The sequence below is a fragment of the Trachypithecus francoisi genome, unplaced genomic scaffold (genome assembly GCF_009764315.1).
Source record: "Trachypithecus francoisi isolate TF-2019V2 unplaced genomic scaffold, Tfra_2.0 Lachesis_group16, whole genome shotgun sequence".
NCBI classification, from domain to species: domain Eukaryota; kingdom Metazoa; phylum Chordata; class Mammalia; order Primates; family Cercopithecidae; genus Trachypithecus; species Trachypithecus francoisi.
In genome coordinates, this window is record NW_022681461.1 from 93,982,208 (window position 1) to 93,998,123 (window position 15,916).

The following is a 15,916-nucleotide window of genomic DNA, read 5'->3' on the forward strand; positions in this document are numbered from 1 at the left end:
TGCAGCTTCACTTGAGGCAGGGATGGGTTGGATGCATTTTATAGGGTGGGAGGAAAAGGGGGCAACATGGCAGGGGTGCTCTACCACTCCCATAGCCTGTGATCTGGGCCCTGGCACCAGGAGTCTATGGTTCTGTCTTGAGTCACAGGCTGGCAGTGGGGCCAACGGGCAGGTACTCAGTGATGGCTCCCTGATTCACGATGGGGCCTCCCAGCCTGTAGAGGCCTGGAGGGTGGGGTGCATCTTTCTGGGTCAAGGGTCATTAGAGTCCTCATGTGGGAGTTCTATATATGTGTGAGCCCATGGCAAGGCTCTCATGTGAATGGGATCCCTGCACATGGGAGCAGAGCTCAGTGTCTATAGGCAAGTGTGTGACTGCGAACCACAGGGTGTGTGTGTGTGTGTGTGTGGTTGTGTGTGTGTATGCACAAGTGCCTGCATGTATGTGAATCTACTTTATGTGTATTGCTAAACCCATCTCTTTGGGCATGAACCACCTCTGGGACTGGGAGCCCTTATTTCTTTTCTTTTCTTTTCTTTTTTAACATGCCTATCTAGGCCAGGCACGGTGGCTCATGCCTATAATCCCAGCACTTTGGGAGGCCAAGACGGGTGGATCACCTGAGGTCAGGAGTTCGAGACCAGTCTGGTCAACATGGTGAAACCCTGTCTCTACTAAAAAAAAAAAAAAAAAAAGCCGGGTGCGGTGACTCACACCTGTAATCACAGCACTTTGGGAGGCCGAGGCGGGTGGATCACAAGGTCAGGAGACCGAGACCACCCTGGCTAACACGGTGAGACCCCGTCTCTACTAAAAATACAAAAAATTAGCTGAGCGTGGTGGTGGGCTCCTGTAGTCCCAGTTACTCGGGAGGCTGAGGCAGGAGAACGGCGTGAACCCAGGAGGCGGAGCCTGCAGTGAGCTGAGATCGCACCACTATACTCCAGCCTGGGTGACAGAGCGAGACTCCGTCTCAAAAAAAAAAAAAAAAAAAAATGGCCGGGCATGGTGGTTCATGCCTGTAATCCCAGCTACTCAGGAAGCTGAAGCAGGAGAATCGCTCAAACCCAGGTGGAGCGAACTCGGCTCACTGCAACCTCTGCCTCCTGGGTTCAAGTGATCCTCCTGTCTCAGCCTCCTGAGTAGCTGGGATTACAGGCATGTGGCAGAGGTGGTTCATGCCCAAAGAGATGGGTTTAGCAATACTCATAATCCTACAATCCTAGCGCTCTGGGAGGCCAAGGTGGACAAATTGCTTGAGCTCAGGAGTTCCAGACTAGCCTGGCCAACATGGTGAAACCCCTTCTCTACAAAAAATACAAAAATTAGCCAGGCATGGTGATGCATGCCTGTAGTTCCAGCTATTTGAGAAGCTGAGGTAGGAGGATTGCTTGATCCCATGAGGTAGAGGCTGGAGTGAGTCATCATCCATGTTTTTAAGAGCTTGTTTAGCTTCTTCTGCTACCTCTCCTGACAACCTGTCCACTTGAAGGGTCCATGCCTGTCTGTCCTGAAATGTCAGTGGTCCTGTCGCCTAACACAGTTTGACTGTAGGTTCCAATGGCCCCTGGGGCTTTCTTGGTGCTGATCACCTTTCTGATCAAGGATGACAGGGCTAACCCTTCTCTCTTTTGGCCCCCCTAGGAGAAGAACCTCTGCACTAGCCCTGCTCACTTCTCACTGGACCGTGGGAGCCCTTATTTCTTTTTTTCTTTTTTTCTTTTTTTTTTTTTTGAGACGGAGTTTGGCTCTTGTTGCCCAGGCTGGAGTGCAATGGCACGATCTCAGGTCATTGCAACCTCCACCTTCTGGGTTTAAGTGATTCTCCTGCCTCAGCCTCCCAAGGAGCTGAGATTACAGGCACCCGCCATAACGCCCGGCTAATTTTTGGTATTTTTAATAGAGACGGGGTTTCATCATGTTCGTCAGTCTGGTCTTGAACTCCTGACCTCAGGTGATCCGCCCACCTCGGCCTCCCAAAGTGCTGGGATTATAGGTGTGAGCCACCACGCCTAGCCGGGGGCCCTTATTTCTCATATTCATCCCTCAAGGGACAAGTCCTCAGGGTAATTAGCCCACCTGGATTAAGTCTCTCTGGAAAATGATTTCTTTGATCTCCTCTGGCAATGCTGCCATAGAAGCTTGGGATAAGGGCATGTTGTTTGCTCCCAGGCTACCAGATGTTTCCTTGTTATTAAAAGCAGCATAGAGGGTAAGGTTGCACTTTGGGAGGCTGAGGTGACAGGATCACTTAAAGCCAGGAGTCTGAGACTAACCTGAGCAATACAGCAAGACCTTGTTTTTACAACAGATTTTTAAAAATTAGCTAAGTGTCATGTGCTATAGGGACTATAGCACATAGTCCCTATAGTCCCATCCATTCTGGAGGCTGAGGTGGGAGGATCGCTTGAGTCCAGGAGTTCGAGGCTACAGTGAGCTGTGATTGCACCACAGCCTGGGTGATGGAGCAGGCCCCTACTCTTTAAAGAAAGAAAGAGAGAGAAAGAGGAGAGAGAGAGAGAGAGAGAGAGAGAGAGATTGTCCCATGATCCCCATCAGATGAGGCTGACTTCCCCACAATTAAGTTTACTTAAAGAGACAGACTTGCTGCCCGCAGTGGCTCATGCCTGTAATCCCAGCACTTTGGGAGGCTGAGGCGGGTGGATAACTTGTGGTCAGGAGTTCGCAACCAGCCTGGTCAACATGGTGAAACCCTGTCTCCACTAAAAAAACAAAAATTAACTGGACATAGTGGCATGCGCCTGTAATCCCAGTTACTCGGGAGGTTGAGGCAGGAGAATCATTTGAACCTGGGAGGTGGAGGTTGCAGTGAGCCAAGATCACACCATTGCACTCCACCTAGGCAACGGAGTGTCTCCATCTAAAAAAAAAAAGAGAGCGACAAGAGAGAGACAGACTCTTCCTTGGCTGGGGTAAGTCAGATGGGAGAGGAGAGGGTTAAAAACAGCTGGGACTCAGCCTGCTGGCAAACATGTGGCATGTGGCATGTCAGGGCAACTGCAGCTCAGCCTCTGAAGCCATGTGAGCAATGCACGCAGGTACACGTGTGACAAGCTCAAGTCACCTAGCCATATTCAACAGGCATGTGCACAGCCACGAGGAATGCCCAGCCATACAATTAGGCACACAGGACATCCACCACGTGTAGACACAGCTGTGGACATAGCTGGCCAGGACATGCGACACATGACGTGCTCACAGCACAAGGATAAGGGCCCATGAACTCAGCACGTGTGTCTCTGTGCCCACCTGGGTCTGGACTGCTGCCCTCCTGACACAAGCTGTCCCCTTGAAGGGTCTGTGCCTATCTGTCCTGACAGAAGAGACAGTGTTTCTTCTCACTTGGGGCTCGCAGCCTCCTCCCTCCTGCCCCGAATTAAGGACCTGTTGGGTCCAGTCATCCCGGAGAGATGAGGCCAGTTTCTTTGACAGGTCTCCTTCCGCCCTCAAGGAAGTGGGGTGATCACAGGGCCCAGGTGGTCTCTATGACAGCTACATCCTCCCCAGCCATGGCCCTGAACCCTGCCTATACTCCCACCATTGGCTCTCAGATCTGCCTAAGCCTCTCATCCCCCATGATGCCTCCTCCCCTAAGTGCCCCCTGAAGGCCACCCCTCCCTCAAAGCTCCTCACACTCCATGCCCGCCCCGCCACGCCACCTTCCTCTCCAGCTCCGCCCACCCGGCGTCCGCACCAGCCTCCCAGCCGAGGTGGGGCGGGGGTGAGGGGGCGCCCACTCCTCCACGCTCCGGGACTGCAGGGCGGGGCTGCAGGGCGGGCGGGGCCCGTGTCTCCTGCGCTCCTATAAAGGGAGCCACCAGCGCTGGAGGCCGCTGCTCGCTGCGCCCGCCTCCTCCCGCCACCCCTGCCCGCCAGACAGCGCCGCCGCCTGCCCCGCCATGGGTCGACAGAAGGAGCTGATGTCCCGCTGCGGGGAGATGCTCCACATCCGCTATCGGCTGCTCCGCCAGGCGCTGGCCGAATGCCTGGGGACCCTCATCCTCGTGGTGAGTGGAGGGAGCCGGGAAAACCTTTCTCTCTCCAGCCCTTGCACTCCCCAAACGCTCACTTCCCCGAAGGGGCTGTGTTTTCCAAGGTGGACTGGACGCACCTCCCCAGCTCTGACCCCAACGCTTAACCCCGGCGGATCAAGCTGACTTCCAAAGTCCTCTTCCCCACAGTTCTAACCCCATCTCTGACAGCTCCGACTCGCCAGAATGACAGCTGTTAGTCCCCAGTGACAGTGCCGATCGTTTACCTCCCACAAGTGACTCAGCCCACAGGCTGGGGGAAGCGGTCACCCTTGCAGTCTGGGACCCCCAGCCACTTCCCCTGCCTCCCACAGCCCTTCAGTTTCCCAGAATCCCAACCCCCAGAGGCAGGGGAAGGAGCAGAGGCAAATGAGCCATTATTAGGTTATTTGGGTCGTGGGTGTCTGGCCTGTAATGAATAATTAAGCCTCAAAAAGTCCAAAAGTTGCAGTGAGTAAGGACAGTTTGCACGAGTAGGGGCAGAGGGCGCAGGCCACATGGGCTGCAAACAGCGAAGTGGGAAGGGAGGCAGATTCTGACGGTAGGAGGGTGGGAGGAAGCTAGGCCCAAACACAGAGGACACCTGTCTAAAGTTGCTCCCCTGGTGCCAAGCGACTCCCAGACCCTATCTGTTATCCAGACAGATGCTGTCAGCGTCTCAGCAGAAGAGGACAAGCATTCTGGTTATTCCCTGGTCTCTTGGTTACTCCCTGGGTTCTCTGAGTTAGGTATTTCCCTATCTGGGTTACTCCTCAGTCCTAGTTACTCCTTGGTTACACCAGTTTCGCCCTGGTTTTGTTCTGGGTGACTCTGTTTGCACTTCTTAGGTCTGGTGGACCCACTAGTAATGGTCCTATTTCCTGTCCCAGTTTCTGTCTGATTTTTAGCCGCTCATGTGGTTACACCTGTTTTCCTCTGGGTTCAGTTGCTACATTGCAGTGGGTGGGTTACTCTGTTCCTGCCCCAGCCCTAGGTAGTACAGACCAGCTGGCCCACTGTGGACTAGGAAGCTTAACTAAGGGGTACGGATCCCCAGATGGTAGAGGAGCAGGATCTATGGGCAGAGGACGGCTGACCCACTTCTGGCTTCCAAGAATAGGAAGTGGGGAAGCCACAGGGGGTATTTTATCCACAGCCTCCCATAAGATTAGTGGTCCTATCAGCCAGCCCTGGCCCCTCTCTTGTGTGCCAAGAAGGCAATAGGAGGTGGCTTTTATCACCCTCCTGCCTCGGAGCCCCCACTCCTATCTGAGTCCTGAGTCCAGCCACTTATTTTAGAGCAACCAGGCCAGGGGAGGACGATGTCTTCTATTTTCCTGGAGGGGCCTCCTCATTCCCTCCCAAGTCTCAGTTCACTCTCTCACAAAGGAGCCGTTAGTCCTCCCACTGAGCCCCAGGATCATCAGGCTTATCCCAGACCACAAAAGAAGGGTGTTAAATTTGTGGGGGAAGGCTTGCAGGCTCAGATGGATGTGAGGTATTGGATATCAGTGAGAAGCAAAACTTCAAGGACTGCATGAACTGGAGGGGCAGGCCTGGGGGTCCCTGTGTAGTGGATGAATGCCTGCCTGCATACCTGTGTGTTGAGAGCCTAGGCCTGCAGGGGCAGAATCAGGGTTGGCTTTGGGGTGAGGAAAGCCCCTTTCTTTGAGATACCTGGTGCTAGGGCAGGGGGCGGTGCTGGCTGAGAACTCAGGGAAGGGGGTGGGGGAGGAAGAGGAAGATTAGCCCCAAGGTGGTGGAACTGGCTCTGACAGCTCCTCCCTCCAAGGCCTCCTGGGATGGAGCCAGGTCTGAGCCTTTGGCAGGCAAGGAGCTGCGGCCAGGGCCTCCCAAGCACGGGCAGGGGGCCTCAGACCCTCACGTGCCTGTCTCCCACTACCCCTCCTCACACATACACCTGCAATCTCTGATCTTTGTTCTCACCTGCCTGCACACCTTTGCCCCATGTCATTGCCGCTGGCTTCTCCATTATCTCTTGGTCTTTCTGGGATGATAATCAAAATGCTTAACCATCCAGAACAGCAGGCACTGACCCATCAGAATAAACAGGGCCCGTAGCACAGGTCCTGGAAACTGCCTGCTCTGTGAGCATAAAACGTTTAGTTATGGGCAGGGGGGAGAAGAGACCAGGGGAAGGCATTTGAGCAGCTTTGAGGGACACTTAGGGGGCTCGGGGCAACAATTCTTTACAGCTGCTGTGGAAGTATTTTCAGGCTTGAACAAGGGGAATAGACATAGTACATTCTTTTTTAGAGACAGGATCTCACTATGTTGCCCAGGCTGGTCTCAAACTCCTGGGTTCAAGATCCTCCCATCTCAGCCTCCAAAGTGCTGGGATTATAGGTGTGAGCCACCACAGCTGGCTCCAGTATGTTCTATATTTGTAGAACACCAGGGGTCTTAGTCTTTTTTAGTTCCCCCATTTTTGGCAAAAAGTTTAGAACTGATCTCCCCATTTCTACTGCCCTGGGTCCTGGGCTGGGGATAGTAAGAGGAGCCACAGACAGAGGTCCCTGTCTGTAGGACCTCCAAATCTGAGTGGGGAATCCAGACCCCTGAGAGCAGAGAGGTCATGGGTGAAGAGAGGAGGCACTGGGACAGGGACAGGTAAAGGAAGGGGGACATGGTGAGAGTTGGGGCTCTGACATCCTGGACTCAGGAGAAGTGGATTCAATCTCACTTCTGGTCTCCTCCCTATTTATTTGTGTCCCCTATTGCCAACACTACCACCACCACATGAGCTTTTCTTTTCTTTGTAACTCTTTTTTTTTTTTTTTTTTTTGAGATGGAGTCCCACTCTGTCGCCCAGGCTGGAGTGCAGTGGCACAATCTCGGCTCACTGCAACCTCTGCCTCCCATGTTCAAGTGATTCTCCTGCCTCAGCCTCCTGAGTAGCTAGGATTACAGGTGTCCACCACCACGCCCAGCTAATTTTTGTATTTTCAGTAGAGATGGGGTTTTGCTATGTTGGCCAGGCTGGTCTGAAACTCCTGACCTCAGGTGATCCACCTGCCTACAATCCCAAAGTGCTGGGATTACAGGTGTGAGCCACTGCGCCTGGCCCACATGAGCTTTTCTTTGGGGCAGCTGGGGGATGAGTGAGAGGCTTCCCACCTTTACAGTCCAGGCCTGAAGGGCTGCGGAGAAACTTGTGCTAAGGTGAAAGCTGTTCCCCTAAACCTACTGCTGAAATTCAAGGAAAATCAGTGAAGATGGTTCAGTCATCTTCTAGGATCCCAGTCACAGACCCTGCTTCCAGCGCTTTCCCTAGGGCCCTCTTATATTAGGGTTGGGACAGTGGGGGTGGGAAAGCATGTGTCCTTTTTCTGGAGGGTGCAATTGCAGCAGAAGGGGTTTGGGTTGGGGTCCAGGAAGGGCCTCTACTCCTCCCAGTGGTGGCGAGTGGGCAGGTTGCTGGCTTCACCCCTTCCTTCTGGAGTGAGAGTTGCTGGTCCTCACCCTTCCTGCCTTGTTCTTCCTGACAGATGTTTGGCTGTGGCTCCGTGGCCCAGGTTGTGCTCAGCCGGGGCACCCATGGCGGTTTCCTCACCATCAACCTGGCCTTTGGCTTTGCTGTCACTCTGGGCATCCTCATCGCTGGCCAGGTCTCTGGTAAGGCCTTAACCCTGCCCCCAGCCCTTGACCCTCAATAGCATTCCCACTAGGTGTCCTGGCATTCCTAAGGGCAGGTCATGACTGTGGCCTCTGCTTTGGCCCCCTGGGAAAGAAGGGTGGAGAAGACACTTGACACTTAGAACCTTCGACTCTCACCTTGGAATCAGAGATTATCAACTGGCCTGCTACATAGACCAACCGCCATCCTGTGCAAGAAACCCCTCTCTGCACCTCTTCTCAGGGGACCCTAGCCTCCCGACTGTGGCAGACTGCAGCTAATAGGTCCCATGTCCCCTCTGCCCAGGGGCCCACCTGAACCCTGCTGTGACCTTTGCCATGTGCTTCCTGGCTCGTGAGCCCTGGATCAAGCTGCCCATCTATACCCTGGCACAGACGCTGGGAGCCTTCTTGGGTGCTGGAATCGTTTTTGGGCTGTATTATGGTAAGCATTCCCCACCCTGTCCTCCTCCACTACCCCCCTCCCTCTGTTCAGGACCAGCTGGCACCAGGCCTTTTGATGACAGACAGCTAGGGCCTGCCCAGGCCCTGGGCTCATGACTCACTCATTCACACATAGGGCCAAGGTGGGGGGCACGAGGGGAAAGAAACAAGTTGGGCACCAACAGAGTCTCAGGCCCTCCACCCCACCCCATGTCATCCCCTCTGCCTGGTGCAATACAGCAGTATTGCTACTTACCCATAACCAGTGGGAGGGTGGGGAGGGCACACCTGAGAGGGAAGGCTGGGCTCAGGCCTCTCCCCTAGCTCACTCTGGGTCTAATCTGTCACCAGATGCAATCTGGCACTTTGCCGACAACCAGCTTTTTGTTTCGGGCCCCAATGGCACAGCTGGCATCTTTGCTACCTACCCCTCTGGACATTTGGATATGATCAATGGCTTCTTTGACCAGGTATGGGCTGGGGACATGTGAGGGGAACTCAGGGAGGGGACCGAGTTACCTTGGTAGCTCATGGGCTGGCTCGGGGACAGGACTCCTTGACTGTAGCAGGATTTCTCAAATCTGTAGGGTAACCCGCATCAGAACATGGTGGCAGCTACTTATAAAACATGCAGCTCTCCAGCGGGTTCTTGTGTATGCAGACATTCTAGCACCATTGCTTTCAGGAGGGAAGCATGGGCAGGCACTGACAGGAGTCTAGGAGCTAGAGGGAAGGTAGGGGACGGAAGGAGGGATCAGAGAAAGGGAGAAAGGGAGGGAGCTGCTGCTCACCCTGTTCTCCCCACTCCCCAGTTCATAGGCACAGCCTCCCTCATCGTGTGTGTGCTGGCCATCGTTGACCCCTACAACAACCCTGTCCCCCGAGGCCTGGAGGCCTTCACCGTGGGCCTGGTGGTCCTGGTCATCGGCACCTCCATGGGCTTCAACTCCGGCTATGCCGTCAACCCTGCCCGGGACTTTGGACCCCGTCTTTTTACAGCCCTCGCGGGCTGGGGCTCTGAAGTCTTCACGTGAGTACAGTCCCCACCCAGCTCACCCCAGCCTGCCTCTCCTCTGCCCCGCCCCCCACGTCCCTGACCATGAGTGTCTGTTCTCCCCAGGACCGGCCAGCATTGGTGGTGGGTGCCCATCGTGTCCCCACTCCTGGGCTCCATTGCGGGTGTCTTCGTGTACCAGCTGATGATCGGCTGCCACCTGGAGCAGCCTCCACCCTCCACCGAGCAAGAGAATGTGAAGCTGGCCCATGTGAAGCACAAGGAGCAGATCTGAGTGGGCAGCGGCCATCTCCCCACTCCACGGCGCTGGCCTTGAGCATCCACTGACTGTCCAAGGGCCACTCCCAAGAAGCCCTTTCAGGATCTACCCTTCCAGGCTAAGGAGCTCCTTATCCACCCTCACCCCACGAGACAGCCCCTTCAGGAGTTCACTGGACCTTGCCCAAATAGCACCTTAGGCCACTGCCCCTAAGCTGGGGTGGAACTGGAATTTGGGTGAATACATCCTTTTGTCTCCCACGGGAAGAGAATGGGCAGCAGGTATGTGTGTGTGCATGTGTGTGTGTGTGTGTGTGTGTGTGTGGTTTCCCAGATATTCAGGGCAAGGGACCAGTTGGAAGGGATTCTGGCTGTTGGGGGAGCCCAGAGACGGGGGAAGGCAGCCTGTCCATCTGTGCATGAGGAGAGGAAAGTGCCAGGGTGTGTGTTCCAGGGGCTCCACATGGAGGAGCTGCAGATAGATGTATTTCTGTGTATGTGTGTGTCTGCCTTTTTTTCTAAGTGGGGGCTTCTACAGGCTTTTGGGAGGTAGGATGGATGTGGGAAGGGCTGGGAGGAGGCAGCCACAGCTCAGGTTTGGAGCTCTGGATGTACATACATAAGTAGGAGCAGTGGGACGTGTTTCTGTCATAACACAGGCATGAAGGGTGGGTGAAGTCCAGGTCATAAGTTTCATGTTTGCTTTTGTTTTGTTTTGTTTTGAATGTATGTAGCAGATGTTACAGTCTTAGGGATCGGGGTTGGGAGACCCCACTCTAGAAAGAGTCGTTGTTCCTTTAATCCTCCACTCAACAATGTACTCTTTTATCTTTTATATTAAAAAAAATAAATAAAATGTGTGCCTAAAACCTCCAGTTGTGCAAATCTCCTTCTGCTTGCTCTACTGCTTTTCTGGGGCCAGTTAAGAGCTTCAGCATGCCCACAGTGAGCCAGGGTGCCCGGCTGAGTGTCTGATGTGGTCAGGTTGCCCTGGGGGTCATACAGAGAGGTTAGAGAGCCTCTTCGCCAAGCCTCTCAGTCTGGACTCAGTGGTCCCAAACTTTCCCCCAAGCTTCCTCCTCATGGGTACCCCAGCATAATGAATGGAATCTTCTTCCCAATCCCTGTACCCACACATCACCCCGGAAAAGTCTTGAGCCCCATGCAGGGAAGATCTTGCTGCAGAGCTGCCCAAAAGGGAGAACTGCTGCCCAGGAGGTGGCGAGTTCCCTGTTGCTGGAGGAGACCCATCAGACTGGAACCTGTATTGTCCTCCACAACCTGCGGCTGTTCAGGCTCCATAACCTCCACCCAGACCTTGGCCACAGCCCCCTTGGCAGCATCCCTGCCTCCAGGCCTGCCCCAGTCAGCCTACAAAGCAACCAGAGGGATCTCTTCAAAACCCCTGCTGAAAGTGCCCGTCTGGAGACCACCCACAACCCTCCATCTGGCATTCAGAACCTCCAGGACCCAACTCCCGACCCTACTCCTCTCACACGGCTCCATCTGCCTCAGCCTACTTTGTGTTTCTACATTTTTGTGTCTTCAGACTTTGCTCTAAAGTCCCAACTCATATCTTTACTCATTAATGATCTGCTTTAACACCTCTTCCTCTGGGAAGCCATCCCTGCTCTGCCTCACTCTTCTAGCATCTTCTAGTTAGCTGTCTGAAGTGCCGAGACCCACAGCTGGTTCATGCTCATTTCCCCTCCTGCTTCATTTCTTCAGTCATTTCATTTCTACAGAGGTACCCCTGTGCCCAGTAAGGCAGGGGGTGGGACGATTGACTCTGGCACTCTGACTTGCCCAGAAAAGCAACGGGCTCAGCACACCTGAGAACAGGAAGCTTTTCTCATTTGCTTCCTTCCCACACCCTCCTCAAGTTTCATCAAGGGAAACTTCATGAAATACAAGGGAAGGCATCCCCTACCCAATCCTTACTCTGAGCGAACCCCGTGGGCACCAGAGGATCCCTGGGTGTGGCAGGAGAATTGTGGTTTTTAGAAGCTAAGCCAGCCTTTGCTCTCCAGCCTTCACAGATGAGACCATGGCCCAGAGAGGGTGGGTGGCAAACACAGGGTCACACAGCCAAGAATCTGCCTGGGGAAGTGAGGGCAGGAGAAGGCAGTTGCATTTTAGGTTTCTATCCCTTTGTCCCCAGCTCCCAAGAGGCGTGTCCGGAATGTGGGGGGGACCTGAGCCAGAGAGAGTGTCCCCTTCCCAGGCCCTGCGGGGAGGAAGGGCAAACCTTGGGAGGGGAATACGGCTGCAGAGGGTCATTCCAGCCACACCAGTCCCACCTGGGCTGCCCTCACCTTGCTGTCCTTCCCAGCATGCCCCATGTCCTTCTGTCACCCCTTGCTCTCAAATCCTGCTGCTGACCCTGACCAGTCAGCCCAGAGGGTGGTGGCAGCACTTTTGGTGCAGTAATTAATGGGTAGGCAAACCTGGGTTCCTGGACCAGCTGGAATTCTCTCTCTAGCTGGGTGACCTTGGGGTAGTCATGTTCTTTTCCTGAACCTCCCTTATCCATGAATTGGGAGATATTGAGAGGAGGAATAATGGAAGATGATTCATGGAAAAGACCTAACACAGTGACCAGCAGATGGTAAATCCTCAATAAATGTCACCTCCTGATTTTTCCTGCAGAACCAGAGATGGGGGGTGGGGGGTGGGAAGGCAGTGGAGGGAGGATGCTAAAGGCTGTTTTTTTTTAAAGGTCATTGAATTCAATATCCTCTTCCTCCTCAGATTCCTTCCATGGATTCTGAATTTCCTGAGAAAGGGGAGGGAGGAAGTATGAGGGCGATGGCGTGCTGTGTCCTGACTTCAGAAGGCTCTTGGGAGAGATGGAGGGGAGACAAGAGGGGCTCACACACAGGATGCAGGGCAAAGAAGCACGCGACTGCAGCCAAGGAAACGTGTTGCCTGGAGGGTCAGGCCATGCGAGAGCATGGACCAGGAGCAGTGGGTCCAGGACCAGGAGCAGTGGGTCAGGGCAGGGGCTGATAGGGACATGAGCCATGCAGCAGCTGTATGACCCCTCCAGGGGTAGGAGGGAAGCTCCCCACCTCCTCACCCCACCTCCAGGTGTACCTTCCACCAGCAGTTCTGGCTGTCAGAAAGTTCTAGAAAGACAACTCTTCATCTCCTTTAGAAAGGTATCTTCTCCTGGCTGGGCATGGTGGCTCACGCCTGTAATCCCAGCACTTTGGGAGGCCAAGGCGGGCGGATCACGAGGTCAGGAGATCAAGACCATCCTGGCTAACACGGTGAAATCCCGTCTCCACTAAAAATACAAAAATTTAGCGGGGCTTGGCAGCAGGCGCCTGTAGTTCCAGCTACTGGGAAGGCTGAGGTAGGAGAATGGCATGAACCTGGGAGGTGGAGCTTGCAGTGAGCCAAGATCACACCACTGCACTCCAGCCTGGGCGACAGAGCAAGACTCTGTCTTGGGAAAAAAAAAAAAAAAAAAAGGAAGGTATCTTCTCCCATTCCATGTAATCCATTTTCTGGGGAGGACATGGAGGGTGAATCACATCCCCCACCTCACCTCTGTCTCTTCTTCCTGTGCTGAGCTATCTCCATGGCCCACTTTGGAGAAGCCCATGTTTCCTTAAAATTTGGATCTGCTTGGGTTAAAATCAGTCTCTGTGAAGCTTGAGCTTGATTCCTGTTTCTTAGTGTGCCTGCCTCGGTGTGTGTGTGCACACAGGCAAGTGTGCACTTCTCAGTGTTTCTGGTTGTGCCTTTCTTTCAATGTATCTGGTTATGTCTCTGGGGGTCCAAACCTCTGGCAGACCATGCCTCTGTCTCTTTTCAAGTCTTTCTCACTGCCTGACTCTTTGTATCTGGGTCTTTCTTTTTTTATTATTATTATTTTTATTTTTTGAGATGGAGTTTCGCTTTTGTCATCCAGGCTGGAGTGCAATGGTGTGATCTTGGCTCACTGCAACCTCTGCCTCCTGGATTGAAGCAATTCTCCTGCCTCAGCCTCCCGAGTAGTTGGGATTACAGGCGTGCGCCACCACGCCCGGCTAACTTTTGTATTTTTAGTCAAGACGGGTTTTCACCATGTTGCCCAGGCTGGTCTTGAACTCCTGACCTCAGGTGATCCACCTGTCTTGGCCACCCAAAGTGCTGGGATTACAGGCATGAACCACCACACCGGGCCTTGTGTCTGGGTCTTTCTTTGTGTACCTCTGAGTGAACATCCTGGACTGTGACCCTCGGACCACATCTCCACATGTTCCTCTGAGCCCCTCTCTCAGTGTATGTTAAGTACACCTCTGTGTGCTCAGTGTGTATCGCTTCCTGCCAGCCCAGTCCAACTTGTGTTCCCCTAGGGCAGGCCTCCTCCTTAATTCCTGGTAATGAGCTCCCTCCTTCCTCTTTCCTCTTGATTTTGTTTTTCTGAAAACCTAGGTGGGGCACCTCTAGGTTTGGGGAAACGTGGGTGGGGTGGAGTTGGGTGGGGTGGGAAGGGGAGAAGAGGGACTACTCCACCCAGTACAGAGACCCCAGGGGCCAAAGACAGCCTAGGAGGAATGGTGTGTGAGGTTGCTGCCCTAAGCAGGGTCCCCCACCTTCTGGCTGGGAGGAAGAGGCCTGTCTTGTGGGTAGGACCCCTGAGCTATGGGCCCTGGGAATGTGGTAGTACAAACAAAGGAGATATGGAGATGGAGACACTGGGACTGCTAGGGAGACTGGAAGGAGGCTTCCTGGGTAGAACCTCCAAGTCTGACGGGGGCAGGGGAAAGGGTGTGTCTGCCCTGCAGCTTGGGATGGGCTCCTCAGGGACTCAGCATCTCCATGCCCCGGGCTTTGGCCTTTGGTGCCAGGTTTGTGTGAGGTAGGGGAGGGGGTGGCAGTGGAAACACAGAGGCTGCATCTGGTCCGGGAACCTAGGCTGTGGAGGGTGCCAGGAGAGACCACCTCCTCTTTGTGTAAAGGCAAAACTAGAGTCTCATCTAGAGTCACAGAGCAGTGCAGCAGAGCCTGCACTAGACCCGTCTTCTCAACTCCTTCCCCAGATAGCATTTTGCAAGGTCTCAGGGAGTAGGGCTCTGAATGCAGATTACCTGGGTTCCAAATGAGCCTTTCCCAGCCACAGGATCTTGGGTGGGTGGGAGTCTCCATCTCCCCAGATCCAGTCTTTATCCTGCTCTGTGTCTCAGGAGGCTAATCTCTACGGGTGGCATTCCCGGTGCATTCTTGCCCTCAGGCTTCGAGCTGGGTTTGGCAAAAGGGAGACACAGCTAGGAAACCAGAGGACAGGGAGGGTGGGGGGATAAAGGGCAGAGTATTCATGCCTTTTCCAGGGCTCTGGTTTTTCCTGCATTCCAGAACACTGCTCTCCCCTTGCCTCTTCTGGCTGAAGGGGAATGGCTGCTGTTGGTTAGTGCCCAAGCCGTCCCTGGTTGGTCCCCTTGACTCTACCGCCACCTGTGTAAATAGTTCCTCCTCAGGCTCTCTTCAGTGAAACCTCAGAGGGCACCATCTGTTCCTGCGGCATCCCTGACTGATGTCACCTCTCTGCACTTTAGTTTCTTCCTCTGTGAAATGGGGATAGTAATAGTACGTGCCTCATTAGGTTGTGCAAGGTGGGGTAAGTGGATTAACGCATGCATCAGAACAATGCCAGATGTGGCAGTAAGGGCTTTTGAAGTGGAGGCTATAATGATGGTAACGATGACTCCTCCTGAGCTCCGTGTGTACTGTGGGGAAGGACAGCATGAAGACAGGCTTGGAAGTGACGCCTGACTCCTCAAGGCCATCTGCTTTAGTTCCGGGAGCTTGGAACTTCTGTGGGGCCTTAGTCAGCCTGGGAGTCAAGCCCCAGTCCCTCCAGCTTCAGTAGAGTCAGCTTTCCCTCGGCAGCCTGGGCTTAGGGGAGATGGAAGCCAGAGTCTCTTTTCCACTCTGGGCCTTCTCCAGAAAATTCAGGCTCCTGAGAAAGGGAGAGCTGGGCACCCCATCCCCTCACGGGGCTCAGGGGATATGGCAGGGGTTGAGAGTGGTGATGGTGATGAAACAGGAGTTCAGGTTCAGAGGGTGGTGTATGTGGAATCATAGCCAGGAGTCAGTCCCAGAAGGTTGAGGGCACAAGCAAAAACCCAATGTGTTTAATAATCTTGTTTCACAGCCTCCTATCAGGAAGTTCTTTCTGAAGTCTCATTGACATCCCACTTTAGCTCCTCAAGAACAGGGCAGAAACCAGGACAACTGCAGTGACTCTGGGAACCTCTTCCATCTCTCACCAACACACTGAGAGTCCCAGCAGCTTTGGGAGCCAGAAAAGGATCGGTGCCCCTTCCCAGCCCTGTGCATGGCCAAAGCACAGGAAGCCTAGGGGACACTAACCGGCACGTCTTAGGGATGTGAGATTGTCAGTGGGGTGGGGTGATGAGTGGGCTGCAAACTAGCCACCCTGACTCCTCTAGGGGCCCCCACCCTCTATTGCCTTGGTCATACCTCCAGGTCAGAGTGAAATATAATGTGTGAAGAAGAAGTGGGTGGCACTGTCCCCTG

The 15,916-nt window shown here is 54.0% G+C and overlaps 1 protein-coding gene across 1 annotated transcript; it reads left to right on the forward strand.

The window, feature by feature from the left end:
• The first annotated feature begins 3,690 nt into the window (after positions 1–3,690).
• On the forward strand, positions 3,691–10,256 carry AQP3 (aquaporin 3 (Gill blood group)). Its single transcript, XM_033238303.1, has 6 exons — positions 3,691–4,029; positions 7,542–7,668; positions 7,976–8,113; positions 8,464–8,582; positions 8,925–9,142; positions 9,233–10,256. Exons 1-6 carry the CDS (start codon positions 3,922–3,924, stop codon positions 9,399–9,401), a joined length of 879 nt encoding a protein of 292 aa, XP_033094194.1. The 5' UTR covers positions 3,691–3,921; the 3' UTR covers positions 9,402–10,256.
• Positions 10,257–15,916: the final 5,660 nt, after the last annotated feature.